General features: G+C 35.1%; 1 protein-coding gene across 1 annotated transcript in view; it reads right to left on the reverse strand.

Moving 5' to 3' along the window:
- LOC117181884 (glucocorticoid-induced transcript 1 protein-like) overlaps positions 1–7,382 on the reverse strand; it is a 117,973-nt gene extending 110,591 nt beyond the window's left edge. Inside the window, exon 1 of the mRNA XM_033374900.1 lies at positions 6,845–7,382. Within this exon, the coding sequence (XP_033230791.1) occupies positions 6,845–7,088 (244 nt within the window). The 5' untranslated portion in view covers positions 7,089–7,382. The remainder of the gene's footprint in view (positions 1–6,844) is intronic.
- Positions 7,383–11,201: the final 3,819 nt, after the last annotated feature.

Consider the following 11,201-nt stretch of genomic DNA (forward strand, 5'->3'; position numbering starts at 1 on the left):
CTCTGCTGCCTAATGGACTACCGATCCCAGAGACGAAACTTCTTCAGGAACAACGGGGCAACTATCTCTTATCAGTCAGCAGTCAGGAAGGGAGAAAGCCACGACCATCGAAACAACCATTGCGAGTTCCATGGTCGAAGCCTGTAGACCGGATCGAATACTGCATCAACGCAGCCGCTCCTGTTTTGGTTCACGACTCTGGCATGAACTTACCAACGATTACCCCACAATTTACCGTGCGGGCCAGTTGTCAAACCCGTATCACAAGGCCGCAATGACAATTTTGACCTAACGAAACTCGGTTCATTGTGGTCACGGACCTCTATTCACGTTAGGTCGAAGTTACAGTTGGAAACCTCTAAAATCCCAAGTTTAGTCAGAATTCTGGAAGCCGAGGTTTTTCAGCGTTTTGTCTTTCCACGGGCGACATTACCTAATAACAGACCCCAATTTGCGAGTGAATACTGCAGAAAAACTTCCGAGACTTCTAATCGCGAATCTTGGACCACTCCGAGTTATCATCCGCAGGCCAACCCTACAGAAAGAAGAAATCAAGCGTTAACAGTCAGTATGAGATTACGATAGGTTGATCACTGAAACAAAAACAGGAATGCCAAGCTATCCGAAATTTATTTAATCAATGGAGTAAATTTAACACCCCTGCACACCCCTGCACACCACCTCTAGAATAAGGAATACAACTCACAATACACAAATCTTAAACTAAACGAAGAAGTATCAGATCGCCCCGCAGCAAACGATAACAGTGACAACCCTCAGTTTGAAAACACTTGAAGCGGAAAACACAGAATCTATAATTCGACGGCTCCACTATAGTGCTCTATTTTTGGTTCAGTCCCTATACAGCAGCAATTCGCGTTCAGTCCGTAACTTCACTAACTAACTTCACTTCGTTGAGTGCTGAGAGAACAACAATGGACGAAACGCATTAGACAAACTTTATTTTTGTAATATCTTCGTAATGATACATAATTAATATCATTTTCTTGAATAATAATCAAATGCTGTTGCAGTGCTCTAAAGTTATTCTTCGAGATTTCAAGAAATTGCTCATTACAGGAGAGGATATAGTTCATGATTTAAGGCATGTTAAGCTGACGTAACCACATTTTCGAATCGAGTGAAAACCTATTCTATAATTAAGGGCTCATTTAATACTAATTTTATGCCCAATCATCAAATTTAATGCTCCACTATTTTTTTACCGAGGTTTACGCTAGCTTAATGTTAAGCTGACGGAACCCCATGTGAAATAAGCGTTGAATAGAGTTCTGCCACATCACATAATTAAAGGCTCATTTAATGCTATATTGCCAAATATAATGCTTCACTTTTTTTTAACCAGGGATCACGCTAGCTTAACGTTAATCTGACGTCACCTCATGTGAAATAAACGTTGAATCGAATTCTGCCCTATCATATAATTAAAGGCTCATTAAATGCTCTCCAATATCACAAAAAATTATTTTCCAAAATCCACCCCTAATACTGAAAAACCACCCTTTATATAAATTATGCACAAATTATAAATCTGACCATACAATAATTAAGGGCTCACTTAATGCCCCATTGCCAAATTTAATGCTCCACTATTTTTAAAAGAAGCCTGGGGTTACTCTAGCTTGACATCAAGTTGACGAAACCCCACGTGAAATAAACGTTGAATGGAGCTCTCCTATATCACATAATTAAAGGCTTATTTAATGCTCTCCAAAACCACACGAAAATTATTTTTTAAAAGCCACCCCTAATACTGAAAAACTATCCATAATAAAAATTATCACACAAATTTTAAATATGACCATACTATAATTAAGGACTCATTTAATGCTCATTTAATGCCTCATTGCCAAATTTCATGCTCCGCTATTTTTTTTACCAAGGGTCACGATAGCTTAATTTTAAGCTGACGGAACCCCAGGTGAAAAAAATGTTTAAGCGAGTTCTGTCCTATCAAATAATTAAGGGCTCATTTAATGCTCTCCAAAATCGCAAAAAATTGTTTTCCAAAAGTTAACCCTAAGGGAGCGTTGACTTGTGATGTCGCGCACCAAGGGGCAGGGGGGAGTTTTTGTCAAGTGTGACAATTCGTGACATATGGTCGGGACGAGTCATTCTGTGTGTTATGTCACGGATGGCTTTCTTGTTTTTAATTGACAACCTGAAAAGTATTAAATCCATATATATCCATTCTGTTTGATGTTTTTTGTGAGGAATAAAAAGAGTGTTAATAATCAGAACGTGACGTAATATTATAGGTGAGGATCTCGTTAATTCATAACTGAGCGTGACAAGGGGTACGAGGGGGTAAAAAAGCTTGCAATAAAGCGTGACTTCATATGTGAACGCTCCCTAATACTGAAAAAATACCCTTAATATAAATTATGCACAAATTGTAAATCGGACCATACCATAATTAAGGGCGTAATATAAATTATGCACAAAAATTTAATCTGTCAAAATCATGTTTAAGGGCTCATTAAAGGCTAATTTGATGCCTTTTAAATAATTTTCATGCTCGGCTTTTCAAACAGAAATAGGGATTATGTTGGCTGAAAGCGAAGGCCCTTAATTATAGTATGGTCAGATTTACCATTTTTGCATGATTTATATTAAGGGTGATTTTTCAATATTAGGGGTGGCTTTTGGGAAATAATTTTTTGTGGTTTTGGAGAGCATTAAATAAGCCCTTAATTATATGATATGACAGAACTCGCTTCAACGTTTAATTTCACATTGTGTTCCATCAACTTAATGTTAAGCTACCGTAACCCACGCTTTCCTTTTAAAATAGTGGAGCATTAAGTTTGACAATAGGGGCATTAAATCAGCTTTTAATCATAGTATGATCCGATTTACGATTTGTGCATAATTTATATTAAGGGCATGTGATTCTTCGTCGTGTGGTCAATCGGGTACAGTTCCCCCGACTCTTTCCATAAAGATGAAAAATTTTTTAAACTGAATTTGGAGATTCTATAAAATATCATAATGGACGTCCCCGGACTCTTTTTTGCGATGTAAAAACAAAAAAAATTATTGTGCTCAATAAAAATGTTATGCATGTGCATTATTTTAAGGTTACGTCGTTTTTCATCTCTGCCTTTCCGATAATTTGGAAATTATTTATGAGATAAACTTTTTTGATTGCCTGCAAACAAGGTTAGTTCCAGGAGATTAATTATTATGCTTATTTGTAAGTCCAAAATTTTCGGCCAAAAATATTGTGTAGTTTGGAAGTAACGGTCGGCAGAATTGTAACACACATAATTTCGAAATATACACACAAGTTGTTAGCAACATAAAAATTTGTTTGAAAAAAAAAAAACACAAAAAAGTGTGCGGGGACGTCCGTTAGCATGTTCGCTATCATTTCCCAGATTTTGAAGACAAAATATTTCTTATCCTAGGGAAAAAGCCGGGAGAATCTAGCACTGAAAAAATCGATACTAATTCCTAAGCGCTATGCAAATTAATCACATTATGCTAAATTAAAACTTTTTTGAATTAACCCACAAAAAGAGTGTGTGGGGACGTCCATTAGCATGTTCGCTATCATTTTCCAAATTTTTAAAAGAAAATATATATTATTCTATAAAAAAAAGCCGGGAGAACCTAAAACTGGTAAAATCGACAATTTCCTAAGTATCGGATGCCCTTAAGAGTGATTTTTTCAGTATTAGGGGTGGCTTTTGGAAAATAATTTTTTGTGTTTCTGGAGGAGCATTAAATGAGCCCTTAATTATGTTATGCCAGAACTTGATTTAACGTTTATTTCGCATAGAGTTCCGTCAGCTTAACGTTAAGCTAGCATAACCCGCGGTTTTTTGACAAAATAGTAAAACATTAAATTTGGCAATAGTACTTTAACTGAGCATTGATTAAGCCCTTAATTATGTAATATGACAGAACTCGATTCAACATTTATTTCACATGGGATTCCGCCAGCTCAATGTGAAACTAGCGTAACCTCTGGCTTTATGAAAAAAATAGTGGAGTATTATATTTCGCAATATGCATGAAATTAGCATTAAATGAGCCCTTAATTACGAAATGGGTTTTAACTCGATTCGAAGATGTGGCTACGTCAGCTTAACATACTTAATGATTTAGTCTGAATTTCTCACCGAATCGACGAAGGCCATGTAAAGGCCATCAACCTTAAGCTGAGAGATGGACGCTAATGTGCCAGGGGACGGGGAAAAGAACTGTGCAAAAATAACTGCGTTACTTCTTGAAGGGTACAGAGTTAAACCTATTGCTTAGTATCCATTGGCAACTATGTTAATATCCTTCTGAAACTGCACAATCAAAATATTGAAGGAGGAGATAGGACCTGAGATAGATAGTTTAAAATCTTCGGCGTATTTATGGTACTTGCAATACTCAAGATCACTGCAAAGGTCAGAGGTGTACACGCTGAATAAAAATGGATCAAAAATGGAGCCCAGAGGGGCACTGCTCTCGACCCGTACGAAATCCTAATTTTAGTTTGAACTAGGTTCCTTAGCTGGTGGAACTGTGCTTGTGCCATTAGATTTTTAGTTGTCTTTGCCAGGCGACGCTTATTATTGCGTTCCTTCATAAGGTTTTTGATTTCAACAATGGTCCAAGGAGCTGAATTTTTGTGTTTAATTGGAACATGCAAAGGCGGAAACTGATCGAGCGATGAAATTAAGTAAGAGCACAGAAGATTTAATATACTATTAATGTCTTCAGTTCTTAGAATTGATTCCCAATCTTAGGTTATAAAGTGCTCCAGATACTTACCCTCCTCTAAGTATGCAAGATTTCTTATTTGAGTTTGATTGCGATTTGCGGATTGAGTACAGGAATATTTGTATTTAATATTGATAAGATCGCGATTCGATAAAAATGGGATAGAATATTGTCCATAAGAATTCAGCTCATAAAGATCATCTGCTATCATTAAGTCTATTCGGTAACTGGAATGATCAGTGTGATGGGTGGAATTATATGGGACAATAGATAAATCAGTGGCATGTATCATAAAAGCTAAATATTTAGTATGATTAGAAATCGCATCTAAATTAGTATTAAAATCTTCTGAAACAATAATATTATTAAAGTTAGGTATATGGGATAAAAATGTTCGATTCGAGTTCAGTGCCACTTTTGAAGGTGGAACTGAAAAATATACTTATCTATAAAAACTCATTTAAAATTGACGAGTGACATAAGCGCAAGTGTTATATTTGCCCTTCCAACATAAAATATACGCACTTCTATCAGATTTCCCGCCGAACCCCCTAAACTGATCATTTTCACATTTTCTGATAAAACAATCGAATATTTTCTAAACTACGATCGACAAAGTGAGCCTTTTCGTTGCGGTACGTCACATTCATGGACCGTGTACTGCCATAATAAAGGAACCCTTACGGGACATTGTTGTTTAGGTCAACTTTACCCTGGTAAGGTATTAGAAAGTACATAAGGTCTTATTATCCGGAGGAGTTGCAGAGTAAGACTACTTAAAGCGACCACAGGATGGCAACCTGATCAAGTAGGCATGTATACTTTGTATAATCAAATAAAACATTTGCTATAGTAAGACGGTTTCCCCTCCGAATACTAAAAACATGCAGACAACTGCCATCCTTGGATCGCTACGTGTCCTTAAAGACACGGCAGTTTCGCCGGCTATTACTTGTGATTTCACCGTGCCTTGTGGCCACTCATATCGCAATCGTGAGACGTGGCCATAACTATGATTTAACGTGGTTCTACTGGGAGCCAGTATCATTTTTCATGGATGGCAGTTGTTCTCAGTGGAATCCTGCGATGATTGCTCAACCTATTTTTTAATTATACATCCGTGCGTCTCATTATAATAGGTATTTTCACTTAATCAGCGACTAACTTCACTTCGCTGAGTGCCGAATGAAAACCCGTAGACTAAATGCATGGCTCTAAATCTAATTTTTTAAATATCTTTGTCACAAATAATTCGTTCACTAAAGGTGTATTTGTATACTAGTTTTTATTTTTCAAGAACTGTTTATTAAAATAATATATTATTTATTACGAAGATATTACAAAAATGGTAAAACTTTAGCATAGCGGCTTCTGTTCAAAATGAATAATAACAGCAAGATAATAATAAAACTAAAGGGGCAAAAAGGTTTTTGCATCAACAAAAAACACGTGCTAGCGACTGGTTACAGAAGAGTGATCGATCACATCTCGAACCCCTTTTTCAGCTCGCCCTTAACAAAAACACGTGCTAGCGACTGGTCACAGAAGAGTGATCGGACACATCTCAAACCACACATATTGCAAGTCAGGTATATACTACTTCATATATTTTAAAAGTTAGAAACAATGAATAAGTTGCAAAAACCTTCTTGCCCCTTTTATTTTATTATTACCTTGCTGTTATTAATCATTTTGAACAATTTACATACGCTTTACAGCCATTTTGAGCAGAAGCCGTCAAAGTAAACAATTTTCCAGCCAATTTTTTGATAAACAAAGTGATAATATGGTCTGAAAATACTCTTCCCCACGTTTTTCATCTAAAATTCGTCGATTTTTAACCAGTTTTTTTTCGGTAGTTAGTTGAAACGACCATACTGGACAAGCCGCTTTATAAAGTTTTGCCGTTAGCGTAAAGGGCCATACAGGAGAAGCAGCTTTTCTAGAGTTTTAACATATGAAAATATCTACTCAGAGAGGTAGAGGAATGGGGTACAAATTACCACTATTTCCTATCCGTCACGCTTTTTGTTTTCACGTAGGTTTCGCTAATTATGAAAATAATTTGTCCGTAAAACAACGTTCAAAGTATCGCAATATTTACCTTTGTATGAAAGAGACCCGGGACTACGTTGACCTGACGATGAAGTTTCTGGGGAAATCCGAGCTCGCCACGCATTCACGTTCGTCGGTGAGACTGTTGGGCTGTTGTTGTTGCTTTTTCTTAGAGTGCTACCCTGCCTACTGTGTCTAAGAAGTGAACTTACAGGCAAAGTTGCCCGCATGGGCCCCTGTTTTGATGTCGAACATGGGGAAGACTTTCGCATCCGCTGGGATGTTCCCGACATTTTGACATATAGGCTGATGAGGAATCGGTAATGTCTGCTGTCCACCGGTTAACACCGAACCGTCAGAGAAAGAAAAAATAAGACCTATAGCGGCTAACTTGCTGTATACCTTATTACCATTGACTTTTGAGATTTACTTATTGTTCAGTCAACATTTATGTGTAAGTATGTATCAGTTAAAAATTAAACAATATCATAGGCATCTCGTCTTGTCACTTATAAGAGTTCCATAGGATCATCAGACTCACGTGTGCGCACTTGCTTTATGCATCTGCCGTGGTCTCAAGCATGATCTAAGAATACACGGTCTAGCCGTCAGCTCCACCAATTTCGTCTCCATACGCACTCCACCACTTTTAGCCATCTTGGTTACCATAGCAACCGTTAGCGTCTCGGTCTTCACTCAAAAGATTTGAAATCATGAATTATGGCTACATTGTAAATCAATGTCAATACCTGTGAAAGTTCTCAATATTCAAATAAGGTGCAAGAAGCGGACACTGCCGACGCTATCCGCTTGTGAAAGCGCGTCGTGTTAAGATTAACTTTGTGAAAATTGTAGTGGTGTTTCTATTCAAAATACCATTGAAATCATTATTTCATATGAATATAAGATCTGAACATGTAACTTTGTGTACCCTGAGAGGGTTCTTTTGTTCTCATTTAGTGCTTATGTATATACGAAATATAAAAACGGATATTATCATAATACAGGATATGATATCATTATTTTGCATTCATTTATTTCTGCTTTCAGCCCGAAAACAATATTCTTTTTTCTCCTTAGGTGGATGATACTTCATTTCATTCGCGTTAAAAGGTACAATTCCTCAGGTGCCTTAAGAGGTTATGTTATCCATATTTCAAAGTGTTTCTTCTATATTACAAGTTAGATGTTATATATTTGTTCATACTTTACATCACGCACCTCAAAAATTTCATTATTTTCAAACTAATTTAATTTATTTAGAAACTATATAATTTCTTTATCTTTTACTTACAATCTTCGCTCATTGCATTTACTTCCTTTCAAATATACGTTATTCTCGCGCGCTCACTTATCCAATATGTTTAAAAGTGGTGGAGTGGCTCCTTATTGGTTAACTTTTTTTTAGTTGCGTGTGGCTAGACCCTGTATTCTTAGATCATGGTCTCAAGGACATGTATAATACTGATGAGATCCATGATCTAAGAAGGTATGGTCTCGCCACGCGCAACTAAAAAAATGGAAACCAATCAAATGACCCATAGGGATTCGTACGGCGATCTCCATTCTTAAAAGGACGTTAAGCGGGATGTTTAAAGTGTGTTCAACGCTGCATGTGCGAATTGCAGAAAAAAGTCGAAAACTGTCTTATAAATAATCGTATAAAATCATATAAATCGTATGAAGAAAAAAATTTACAAATTGTCTTATCTTGTCTTTTTTATTACTGAAGTTCTTATGAATAATTTGTACTAATTTTATAAAGTAGGGTAAATGAATATTTTTATTATTTTAACTTTAGAAAAGTGTCAAATGCATCAAAATTGTAACTAATAAATAGGACTCACTTCGTGTTCAATTGAAAAAAAATTACTTGGCCTCGGTAAAAGGCATAAACAGTGCGATTTCAAAGAAAAAGGTACCCCTAAAAAATTGTACCCCTAAACATTTTTTGTAAGGATAGCGAAAATTCTGAGATTATCTCCACACAATAGGGAAAATATATATAACAGGTATGAGATGAAAAACTTGCAACCGGGGAACTAGAAGAATAAAAGAAAAATTCTTCAACAAGGCTTTTAATGAGTTCTTTGTTAATAATATTTTAGAAAATAGTCACATATGTATCATAAAAAATTGTAATACTCAGAAAATAATTAAAGCTTTTGAAGACCTTCGATTTAATTTAAACGGAATTTTCCATAGTACTTGTCAAACTAATAAAAAAATATGTCACACTTAACGCAACAAAGTAGCAAAATTTCAAACAGGTACACACACGTACATCTTTTTGAATGATTATTTACTTCATTTCGCTAAATGTTAGGTATAATAACATACATTTTGAAAATTAAGTTATTTTCATATTTATTCCAATGTTTAAATACATCGAAATTTGAAGTTTTTTTACAGCATTTTTTATAAAGTTGATTACAGGTCAAAAAGAATATTATTCAAGAATGTTGATCAGAAGGAGTAAGATAATGACTGAGCAACAAAGAACAGTTATAAATTACAACAATTATATTAAACATCCACTGTGTCTTTCCTACATACCTATTTAGATTCTCAGGGAGCGTTCACATATGATGTCACGCTTTATTTCAAGCTTTTAACCCCCCCCCCCCCCCCCCCCCCCCTCACGTACCCCTTATCAGGCTTTGTCACGAATTAACGAGACCCCACCTACAATATCACGTCACGTTCTTTCGACCCCCCCCCCTTTCCCATTTTTTAAAATAATTATAAAATACTTTTCGGAATCTTCATAAATATGAGAATCAAACGTTACATGAACATAATTAAAAATAGAAACCTGATTATTAACACGTTTTTATTCTTCGCAGAGAACATATCAAACAGCTAGGATGTATATGGACTTAATACTTTTCAAGTTGTTAATTAAATACAAAAAAAACCCTCCGTGATATCACGCGCAGAATGACTCGTCCCCCCCATATGACACGATTGGTTACGCTTGACAAGATCCCCCCCTCCTGCCCCTCGGCGCGTGACATCACAAGTGAACGACATCATAATCGAAGGTCTTCAAAAGTTTTGATTATTTTCTGTGTATTACAATTTTTTATGATACATATGTTACTATTTTCTGAAACATTATTAATAAAGAACCAATTAAAAGCCTTGTTAAAGAATTTATATTGTGTGGGCATAATCTCAGAATTTTTGCTATCCTTACAAAAAATGTTTAGGGGTACAATTATCAACATTTGAAAGATTTTAAAAGGTTTCAAAACATTTTAGAAGATTTTTTTACTAATTATAGATTACAAATAATTTAATGATTTCAACGAATAAAAAAGATTTCGCAAACAAAGATTTAAGAAAAATTTCCCTAAGATACCACCTCCCGAGAATTTTTGTGAACACATTCTAATATTGTGTTACATCGTAAAAAAAATATTCTAAAATGTTTTGAAACCTTTTCAAATCTTTGAAATTTGGTGAACTGTAACCTTTTCAAAATCTTTGAAACCCTTTACATCTTTTAAAACTTTAAAAATGTTTGTGAAATTGTTATGAAATATTTAAAATCTAATAAACACGCCATTATAAAATGTTCAAAATCCTTTTAAATATTTTCAAATCTTTGAAACATTTTGAAATCTTTATTAATATTTTGTAATATGGTGTATATTCAAAAACAGAATGGTGAAACTCTTGAAAATTGTGTTATATGGCCATGGCTCATTCTAATAGACCTTTTTATTCTAGACCTCGGCAGTGCGCACGTGCCGAAATTTTATGTCATTTCCGTATTTTTCGAACAGTTTTTTGTCGAAATGTATGGAAACTATTCTTAATAAAAACAACAACAAAAAACTAATTTGTAAATAACAGAGATTTTTAAGGTGGAACATTTTTAAGTCTATGTAAAAAAACGGTGGAAAAAGTGCAAAGAGTGCGGCGACCAAGGCCATTATTTGCATCCGTTTGGCACCTGTCATCTTCTAAAAAATGCTTAAAAATTCGTGCACGAATCAATAGAAGAGCACAATATTGAGCAGCTGAAACGATATCCTAAATGTAGAAAACCACCATTAAAAGGAAAAAAACGTGATTTAGTGGAAAGGTTAGTTGAGGTTTTGTATGGCAGGTATAAATATTTTCTTTTATACAAGATTTGCAGTTCAGAACTTTGTTTGAGTAAATATCTAATATTCATACAAATATAAAATAACACAATATTATATTTTCTACTTTTCTTTTTCAAGTTTAGACAATAAAAACCCATTTGTTAGTGATTTCCTGGTATAAGGAGTGTACTAACAAATTTTCCTTCTTTCATATAAACTGGTTATAAATACATCAATCACTTTTTTTCCTTCTAAAGATCGTTTCCTATATTTTATCCATCGTTGAAGCTGTTGAACACTGCGCTCTTC

This window comes from Belonocnema kinseyi, chromosome 10 (assembly GCF_010883055.1).
Source record: "Belonocnema kinseyi isolate 2016_QV_RU_SX_M_011 chromosome 10, B_treatae_v1, whole genome shotgun sequence".
In the NCBI taxonomy this organism is placed as follows: domain Eukaryota; kingdom Metazoa; phylum Arthropoda; class Insecta; order Hymenoptera; family Cynipidae; genus Belonocnema; species Belonocnema kinseyi.